We start from the raw sequence: 10,265 nt of genomic DNA, 5'->3' as shown, positions 1-10,265 counted from the left end.
AAAACCAGACAAACTAATGACATGAATTCTGAAAATAATCTCGTGAATTAATAAAAACAGTAGAATGATTTATGAATTTATTTATGAATTCATAAAACGAGAGCAGATTAATTTTTTCCCAGTGAATTTAATATGTTTCCATAGTTTTCATTGTTTATATTGTTGAGCATAATCTGCTTAAATTTATGTTATTTGTGGACAAACTCTATATAAAATATACATCATACACAAAATTATTGTTCAAAATTAAAAGTCTTGACATCAAAATATACTTCAAGTACTAACAAGTGAAAGTACTAATCATGCACAAAGGGAACACTTCAGAGTAATATATATAATTGTATTAAAAAATACAGGGAAATTTGTACTTACTCGAAATAAACAACTTCATCACTTCCTTTGTGAAACATTCAAACTGAATAACATCACTCACGTCTGAGACGTCTCTGTTAGAAAACAACAAATATCCGTTTTGAACAAAACTTGAGGAAGTGAAATATCCTAATGATCTGGTCTGGAGGAACTACACGTCTTCTTAGAGCCTTCAGCACATTTGAGTCTGACAGGAAAGATTAGAACAGTTTTCGAGCAGGTGTCTGACAAAACTAAATTTATTTCCAAATTTATATTCACTGATGGTCCCACAGCAGGAAAATGGCTGAAGCTGAAGTGCTTTACTCTGATATTAAGTTCACAAGAGCGAGGGGAAACACAGATGGTGAGTTTTAAAGTATAATACTGAATACTGAGTGTACACATTGTTTTATATTATTATTATGATTATTATTAATTTGAGATGTTAAAACAGTGAGTTGTTCATTTGGAAATTGTCCATTTTCATCAGTCTTTGACTCGGTGGACTTGACTTCCCTGTTTTTCCATTTTGTAAAACTGAAACGTTCCAGAAGTCTCCAGGATTCGTCCCTTGTGTTTTTCTGTTTGACAGAAACATGAACACATTTACCAGCAGAACATAAATGTACATATATGTATATTTTTGTGTTGCAGTGGCCACACCCTCTACAGATGAAACCACTTATTCCGAAGTCAAGATCTCAAAAACTCAGCGACCTGCAGAGCTGCCTGGTGGGTGATAAACTGCACGGAACTATTTTAACAATCGTGTCACACGTTTTTCAAAGGAAATGACAAATGAAAAACTTTGTATTATAGGAAAAATAATCTGCAGATCAAATGATAATGGACATGAGTTAGTTGCAGCCATATTGTTGTGGATAAGAAAGTAAAAATAACATTCCTGTCCTAAACCTTGAGTTCAATCACATAATAAAATGTGTTTTCTGCCTTTAAATGATTTTGACCCTCATGTAAACTGCATCAGTTTGAAGCCACTTCTGTGAATAAATGCTCATCGTTAGTTTGAGTAAAATGGAAGTTCAATTCTACTTGACAGATTAAGAGAAGGTGTAAAAACTATCTACGTGTGTTTCCTGTACAAAAGTGTGAGAATAAGTCAGTGGTGAGGAAAAAAAAAACAAAATGAGGAAGTGACCGTTATGAAAGGTCCGAGAAATATTTGTAGTCAACTCCAAAGAAACAGTCGAGCCTTCTACTTCCTGTCGGCTACACTCCTTCTGGTTTTTACAAATTCATCTTTAAGCTGTTAGGGTTGATTTCTGTTGGTCGTTGGTCGACTGTAAAAACAAAAGACATGAAAGTGGGACTTCATCTTTAAAGACGATTATGAATATTAGACATTTATCTCCATCGTCTTTCTCTTCTGCTGTTGAACAGGCTCCAAACAACCTGCAGCATCAAACAGGCGATCAGGGGTCACATCGGAGCGAGTGGCCCTGCTGGTCCTCAGTGTTCTCCTGGCAGCTGCCGTCACAGCTCTTGGTGTAACCCGTGAGTTTGATTCCTAAAAGTTCATTTTGCAGAACGAGTCATAAAATCTGTCCAAACACTTCTTGAAATTAAAACTTTTACTTTGAGATGTTTGTTTGTGTAGATGTAAAATCAACAAATGGAATTTAACAACATTTCTAGTTAATGATTCTCCTGCTCGTCATCAAGAACTGACTCGTTTATCAAATGAAGGTTTAACCTTTACTGATGAGATTGTCTTTTTCTAATCAGTTTATAAAAACACTCAAACCATAAAGAGTCTCCAAAAGCTTCAAGAGGAATGTGAGGCAAAACATCTCCCAGGTAAACTTCTTCATTTTGTTTCTGAAGGTTTTAAGGTTTCATCTGCAGCAAGGTCACTTTTTCTTAAAGTAGTTTCTTCACATTTCTGCTTCTTCTCTGTTCAGACGATTCTGATGAACGACTGATGAAAGTTACATTTTGTTTAACAGAAATACTCAGTAAGACAGAACCGTGCAAAGTGGAGCAGACAAGTAAACCTCCTCCAGTAAGAGGTAAGTCACACATTAGCATCTCCTGATGATTAAAGAAACAGTGAAGGACTGACGGATACAGTCACTTCAGCTTGTCTCAGTTCAGCGGCTGCATCCTTCAGAGGACGCGGTCGACCCGACCACGAAGGAGGCGTCCTGGTGGGTCGTGAACAGAAAGGAGACGTTCTCGTCTACAAAGGATTTCCATGCTCGTGTCTGCCCTTACTGCTGTTACCTAGCAACACAACTGAACTTAGACAAGATGAGAAAGTGTTGATGCCCTTGTTTTTTAAAGGGGACATAGCATGCAAATTCCACTTTGCTAGTGCTTCTACACGTTAATGTGGGTATCTGGCTCATGTCTACCAACCCAAAAACTCTGGAAAAAAAACACTTGCGCGTTTTGTTATGGTTCCTCTAAGTCAGAAATGTCATGCTTGAGTGACTCGATTGAGCTTCCTGGGTTTTGTGTCGTAACAAGGCACTGAAGTCTCCTACATGACCAGTTCATTATGTGATTGGGTAAATTAAAACTCCAGGACAACAGAAGGGGAATACAAAGTATGGGATGCATATTTGATAATTTATATCATATAAAATATGTAATTTATATCGTTTAAAATCATGGGGGGAGAGGGGGGAGGGGGGAGCTGGCTCATTAGCATTTAAAGGAACAGGCACTCAAAACAGGTCACTCTGTGGAGGGCTGTTTTATATGATCCTTGTGGTATTTTGACCAAAGTATGTTACAGACATTTCATTAAGACCCCAAGGAACCATATCAACTTGTGGTAAAATGGGCATGCTATGTCCCCTTTAAATATTTGTCCCATTAGATGTTCAGTTAAATTAAAGCGTGATAACGAGAAGCATCGGACGTCTCAACGCCTGCCGGCACCATCAACCTTTTGAAAAAGGGTTTGTCACCTAAGTGCAATGAATTCTGGGATAGGTTGGGACAGGAAGGATCCACCCGTTGGAGCCTTTGTTTCTCTGGGTTAGACGGATGCATTTGTCGGCCCCATTTGAAGGAGCCTCTGATATGGGACAGCGTAGTCACTGCCCCTGAATTAAGACACAGCTATTGACTGTAACTGCAGTTGCAGAATAGCTGCCTTGCTCAAGGGCAGTGTACCACCACCCTCTCAAACTCAAATATTCATCAGTCATTCAAAACTCTTCACATTCAAAGTCACTGCAGCTTCCAGATCTAAAGTAACCAGTGATTTCCTTTGCTGTTATCTCTCCAAAGATGAAGCATGTCCGAGGTGCGAGGACGGCTGGGAGCCACATGGAGGAAAGTGCTACTTCTTCTCCTTGTTTACTTTAACCTGGAATCAGAGTAGAACACAATGCAGATCAATGAGAGGAGACCTGGTTGTGATAAACAACAGAGAGGAGCAGGTATAAAACACTGCTGCAGGTCGATGTTCTCATATTTTATCACATCGTCACAGATAAATCACCTTCTGCTCTTCAGGAATTCCTGGAGTGTAGACTGAGAGGAAAAATGGAAACTGCTGAGGACAAGTTCTGGATCGGACTGACAGACTCAAAGAACGAGGGTGAATGGCTTTGGGTGGACGACACACGACTGGATCCAAGGTTTGTTATTGAGAAAACACTTTTTGTCATCGACGTCAGTATAAAGGTTTTCATGGATCCGGTTCTGTGTTTCCCAGTTTTACGTTTTGGTATCACTACGAGCCAGACAACTGGACAGAGGAGAATCCTGATGGAGAGGACTGTGTGAGGATGGGGTGGAATACCTGAAGTCCTGGAGCGATAAATCCTGCGAATCGCCTCATAAAAGTATTTGTGAGAAACCAGAAAAAGCATGTCCCTGAAATCCAGTTGGATCAGATTGAGCTCGAGTCCTCAGCCACTTTCACAAACTGAGGCATGATGCTTTATTAATGAAGATCTTCTCCAGACATAAACAACTTTGAATAATATCTAGAGTCTCATATGTTCTTCAGTTTCCTTGTTATTTTAAAGTGACGTCTACTCCTCCCTCATATAAAATCTATGAATATTAAATATTATATATAATATCTCCTTCTTTCCTGTTGAGTCTATTCTGAGTGTTTGTGTGAGAAACTAGAGATTGAGAACATCTCAACCTCCTCGGGAAAAATGTTTACTGACATTTATTAATGTGGTGAGAAGTTATTTTGAGTCATTTTCTCATAGACTTCTATAGAAACAACCAGTGGAGTCGCCCTCTGCTGGTCGGTTGAGAGAATACAAGTTTCAGGCACTTCTGCATTGGCTTCTCTTTCCAGACCTGGAGTCAGTTTTTATTTACACTCAATAGTTTTGCCTTAAAATATGAATGAAGAAATATCGTTTCGCTGCGGGTGAGGCAGAGATCCAAGTCTTTCTCTATCCGGAGAGATGGGAAGGAAAATCAAACATAACTTTTCAAAACTTTCTTCTTTATTCCAAATAAAATGACGCAGATCTCAGGTCACAACTGAAAGTGTTGACATTCAACCGACTGAAAGGAAACAAGAAATAAAACATGAATGTGCAGCGACTGGAGAGAAGTGAATTGCGTCAGAACCGGAAGTCTTGATGAAGATGTCTCTTCTTTACAGTTTCCATCAGAAAGAATGTCTTTAACAACTTTAACAAAAACATGTGAACGTGGTGTCGTCTGTTGTCCGTTGGGCCGAAGCTCTGCGACCTTCTGTCCTGCAGCTCTCGGACTGTGAGGGTTCGAGCGAGCATGGCAGGTTAGACCCCTCCCCCCTCATGGACGATTCGGCGTCTGATTGGCTGTCACGATGTTCTGTCAACTGAGGCGCGTGTTGATTGGACGAAACTCACTGGACGCGTCATTGTGCAACATCCGAACAAGGAGTCATTCCGGAAAGTTAAATACGTAAAAAGGTTTCTTGGTTTTCTACGTCAGCGTAAACTTAATTCTGAAATTGTTTATTTTACAAGAATATTTTTTTTGTTTTTATTAATAAATAATGATAAAGATAACTTCCTTTCTAATTGGAGGAAAAACCAGACAAACTAATGACATGAAATCTGAAAATAATATTGTGAATTAAGTAAAACAGAAGAATAATTTATGAATTTATTTATGAATTCAGAAAAAGAGAGCAGATTTATTTTAGCTCCAGTGAATTTAATATGTTTCCACAGATTTCATTGTTTATATTGTTGAGCATAATCTGCTTAAATTTGTTATTTGTGGACAAACTATAAAATATATATCGTATACAAAATTATTGTTCAAAATTAAAAGTCTTGACATCTAAATATTCTTCAAATACTAAAAGTGAAAGTACTAATCATGCACAAAGGAACACTTCAGAGTAATGTATATAATTGTATTTAAAAATACAGGGAAATTTGTACTTATTCGAAAACAACTATCCATCACTTCCTTTGTGAAACATTCAAACTGAATAACATCACTCACGTCTGAGACGTCTCTGTTAGAAAACAACAAATATCCGTTTGACCAAAACTTGAGGAAGTGAAATATCTTAATGATGTGGTCTGGAGGAACTACACGTCTTCTTAGAGCCTTCAGCACATTTGAGTCTGACAGGAAAGATTAGAACAGTTTTCGAGCCGGTGTCAGACAGAACTAAATTTATTTCCAAATTTATACTCACTGATGGTCCCACAGCAGGAAAATGGCTGAAGCTGAAGTTCTTTACTCTGATATTAAGTTCAAAAGAGCGAGGGGAAACACAGATGGTGAGTTTTAAAGTATAATACTGAATACTGAGTGTACACATTGTTTTATATTATTATTATTATTATTATTAATTTGAGATGTTAAAACAGTGAGTTGTTCATTTGGAAATTGTTCATTTTCATCAGTCTTTGACTCGGTGGACTTGACTTCCCTGTTTTTCCATTTTGTAAAACTCAAACGTTCCAGAAGTCTCCAGGATTCGTCCCTTGTGTTTTTCTGTTTGACAGAAACATGAACACATTTACCAGCAGCACATAAATGTACATATATGTATATTTTTGTGTTGCAGTGGCCACACCCTCTACAGATGAAGCCACGTATTCCGAAGTCAAGATCTCAAAAACTCAGCGACCTGGTGGGTTATGATCTGCTTGGAACTATTTTAACAATCAAACGTTTTTCAAAGGAAATGACAAAAGAAAAAAAGAAAATCATCGCCGATTTTCATTTCTTCTTGTTTTTGATTGTTGATTCTGAAGACAAAACTAATGACCTTAAGGCGTTTCATTATTTTCTGACTTTGTATTATAGGAAAAATAATCTGCAGATCAAATGATAATGGACATGAGTTAGTTGCAGCCATATTGTTGTGGATAATAAAGTAAAACATAACGTTCCTGTCCTAAACCTTGAGTTCAATCACATAATAAAATGTGTTTTCTGCCTTTAAATGATTTTGACTCTCATGTAAACTGCATCAGTTTGAAGCCACTTCTGTGAATAAATGCTCATCGTTAGTTTGAGTAAAAATGAAGTTCAATACTATTTAAAAGATTAAGAGAAAGTGTAAAACTATCTGCGTGTGTTTCCTGTACAAAAGTGTGAGGATAAGTCAATGGTGTGAAAAAAAAAAAAATGAGGAAGTGACCGTTATGAAAGGTCCGAGAAATATTTATAGTCAACTCCAAAGAAACAGTCGAGCCTTCTACTTCCTGTCGGCTACACTCCTTCTGGTTTTTACAAATTCATCTTTAATCTGTTAGGGTTGATTTCTGTTGGTCGTTGGTCGACTGTAAAAACAAAAGACATGAAAGTGGGACTTCATCTTTAAAGACTATTATGAATATTAGACATTTATCTCCATCGTCTTTCTCTTCTGCTGTTGAACAGGCTCCAAACAACCTGCAGCATCAAACAGGCGATCAGGGGTCACATCGGAGCGAGTGGCCCTGCTGGTCCTCAGTGTTCTCCTGGCAGCTGCCGTCACAGCTCTTGGTGTAACCCGTGAGTTTGATTCCTGAAAGTCCATTTTGCAGAACGAGTCATAAAATCTGTCCAGACACTTCTTCAAATTAAAACTTTTACTTTTAGATGTTTGTTTGTGTAGATGTAAAATCAACAAATGGAATTTAACAACATTTCAAGTTAATGATTCTCCTGCTCGTCATCAAGAACTGACTCGTTTATCAAATGAAGCTTTAACCTTTACTGATGAGATTGTCTTTTTCTAATCAGTTTATAAAAATACTCAAACCATGAAGAGTCTCCAAAAGCTTCAAGATGAGGCAAAAAATCTCACAGGTAAACTTCTTCATTTTGTTTGTCACTTTTTCTTAAAGTAGTTTCTTCACATTTCTGCTTCTTCTCTGTTCAGACGATTCTGATGAACGACTGATGAAAGTTACATTTTGTTTAACAGAAATACTCAGTAAGACAGAACCGTGCAAAGTGGAGCAGACAAGTAAACCTCCTCCAGTAAGAGGTAAGTCACACATTAGCATCTCCTGATGATGATTAAAGAAACAGTGAAGGACTGACGGATACAGTCACTTCAGCTTGTCTCAGTTCAGCGGCTGCATCCTTCAGAGGACGCGGTCGACCCGACCCACGAAGGAGGCGTCCTGGTGGGTCGTGAACAGAAAGGAGACGTTCTCGTCTACAAAGGATTTCCATGCTCGTGTCTGCCCTTACTGCTGTTACCTAGCAACACAACTGAACTTAGACAAGATGAGAAAGTGTTTATGCCCCTTGGTTTATTTTAACATTTGTCCCATTAGATGTTCAGTTAAATTAAAGCGTGATAACGAGAAGCATCGGACGTCTCAACGCCTGCCGGCACCATCAACCTTTTGAAAAAGGGTTTGTCACCTAAGTGCAATGAATTCTGGGATAGGTTGGGACAGGAAGGATCCACCCGTTGGAGCCTTTGTTTCTCTGGGTTAGACGGATGCATTTGTCGGCCCCATTTGAAGGAGCCTCTGATATGGGACAGCGTAGTCACTGCCCCTGAATTAAGACACAGCTATTGACTGTAACTGCAGTTGCAGAATAGCTGCCTTGCTCAAGGGCAGTGTATCACCACCCTCTCAAACAGTCTTTCAAAACTCTTCACATTCAAAGTCACTGCAGCTTCCAGATCTAAAGTAACCAGTGATTTCCTTTGCTGTTATCTCTCCAAAGATGAAGCATGTCCGAGGTGCGAGGACGGCTGGGAGCCACATGGAGGAAAGTGCTACTTCTTCTCCTCGGTTACTTTAACCTGGGATCAGAGTAGAACAGAATGCAGATCAATGAGAGGAGACCTGGTTGTGATAAACAACAGAGAGGAGCAGGTATAAAACACTGCTGCAGGTCGATGTTCTCATATTTTATCACATCGTCACAGATAAATCACCTTCTGCTCTTCAGAGATTCCTGGTGTCTAGACTGAGAGGAAAAATGGACACTCATGATGACAGGTTCTGGATCGGACTGACAGACTCAAAGAACGAGAGTGAATGGCTTTGGGTGGACGACACACGACTGAATACAAGGTTTGTTATTGAGAAAACACTTTTTGTCATCGACGTCAGTATGAAGGTTTTCATGGATCCGGTTCTGTGTTTCCCAGTTTGACGTTTTGGCGTGACTATGAGCCAAACAACCTGAAATATGATAATTCTGATGGAGAGGACTGTGTGAGGATGGGGCAGAAAAAAGGAGCCGAGGAACTGAAGGCCTGGAAAGATGAATCCTGCAAATCGCCTCAAAAAAGTATTTGTGAGAAACCAGAAAAAGCATGAGCCTGAAATCCAGTTGGATCAGATTGAGCTCGAGTCCTCAGCCACTTTCACAAACTGAGGCATGATGCTTTATTAATGAAGATCTTCTCCAGACATAAACAACTTTGAATAATATCTAGAGTCTCATATGTTCTTCAGTTTCCTTGTTATTTTAAAGTGACGTCTACTCCTCCCTCATATAAAATCTATGCATATTAAAAATTATATATAATATCTCCTTCTTTCCTGTTGTCTATTCTGAGTGTTTGTGTGAGAAACTAGAGATTGAGAACATCTCAACCTCCTCGGGAAAAATGTTTACTGACATTTATTAATGTGGTGAGAAGTTATTTTGAGTCATTTTCTCATAGACTTCTATAGAAACAACCAGTGGAGTCGCCCTCTGCTGGTCGGTTGAGAGAATACAAGCTTCAGGCACTTCTGCATTGGCTTTTCTTTCCAGACCTGGAGTCAGTTTTTATTTACACTCAATAGTTTTGCATTAAAATATGAATGAAGAAATATCGTTTCGCTGCGGGTGAGGCAGAGATCCAAGTCTTTCTCTATCCGGAGAGATGGGAAGGAAAATCAAACATAACTTTTCAAAACTTTCTTCTTTATTCCAAATAAAATGACGCAGATCTCAGGTCACAACTGAAAGTGTTGACATTCAACCGACTGAAAGGAAACAAGAAATAAAACATGAATGTGCAGCGACTGGAGAGAAGTGAATTGCGTCAGAACCGGAAGTCTTGATGAAGATGTCTCTTCTTTACAGTTTCCATCAGAAAGAATGTCTTTAACAACTAGAACAAAAACATGTGAACGTGGTGTCGTCTGTTGTCCGTTGGGCCGAAGCTCTGCGACCTTCTGTCCTGCAGCTCTCGGACTGTGAGGGTTCCAGCGAGCATGGCCGGTTAAACCCCTCCCCCCTCATGGACGATTCGGCGTGATTGGCTGTCACGATGTTCTGTCAACTGAGGCGCGTGTTGATTGGACGAAACTCACTGGACGCGTCATTGTGCAACATCCGAACAAGGAGTCATTCCGGAAAGTTAAATACGTAAAAACGTTTCTTGGTTTTCTACGTCAGTGTAAACTTAATTCTGACATTTTTTATTTTACAACAATAATTTTTTTGATTTTATTAATAAATAGTGAAAAAGATTACTTCCTTTCTAATTGAGGGGGAAAACC

The 10,265-nt window shown here is 38.9% G+C and overlaps 2 protein-coding genes across 7 annotated transcripts; both read left to right on the top strand.

Annotated features, from left to right (window-relative positions):
* Positions 1–426: 426 nt before the first annotated feature.
* Positions 427–4,417, top strand: LOC124851530 (CD209 antigen-like protein C). The gene is made up of 8 exons (XM_047339235.1): positions 427–718; positions 1,009–1,086; positions 1,756–1,869; positions 2,101–2,172; positions 2,277–2,384; positions 3,616–3,767; positions 3,844–3,968; positions 4,046–4,417. Exons 1-8 carry the CDS (start codon positions 655–657, stop codon positions 4,134–4,136), a joined length of 804 nt encoding a protein of 267 aa, XP_047195191.1. The 5' UTR covers positions 427–654; the 3' UTR covers positions 4,137–4,417.
* A 1,380-nt stretch (positions 4,418–5,797) lies between these two features.
* Positions 5,798–9,302, top strand: LOC118104379 (hepatic lectin-like). Of its 6 annotated transcripts, none has more exons than XM_047339230.1 (8): positions 5,798–6,086; positions 6,377–6,442; positions 7,198–7,311; positions 7,543–7,608; positions 7,727–7,789; positions 8,494–8,639; positions 8,716–8,840; positions 8,918–9,302. In XM_047339230.1, exons 1-8 carry the CDS (start codon positions 6,023–6,025, stop codon positions 9,087–9,089), a joined length of 816 nt encoding a protein of 271 aa, XP_047195186.1. In that variant the 5' UTR covers positions 5,798–6,022; the 3' UTR covers positions 9,090–9,302. The 6 variants fall into 6 exon arrangements, with proteins under 6 accessions (XP_047195186.1, XP_047195185.1, XP_047195188.1 ...); XM_047339229.1 differs by having other exon boundaries at positions 8,488–8,639; XM_047339232.1 differs by lacking the exon at positions 7,543–7,608 and having other exon boundaries at positions 8,488–8,639.
* The last annotated feature ends 963 nt before the right edge of the window (positions 9,303–10,265 follow it).

Source organism: Hippoglossus stenolepis, unplaced genomic scaffold, assembly GCF_022539355.2.
Source record: "Hippoglossus stenolepis isolate QCI-W04-F060 unplaced genomic scaffold, HSTE1.2 HiC_scaffold_43, whole genome shotgun sequence".
In the NCBI taxonomy this organism is placed as follows: domain Eukaryota; kingdom Metazoa; phylum Chordata; class Actinopteri; order Pleuronectiformes; family Pleuronectidae; genus Hippoglossus; species Hippoglossus stenolepis.
This window is presented reverse-complemented; position numbering and strand designations above follow the sequence as displayed.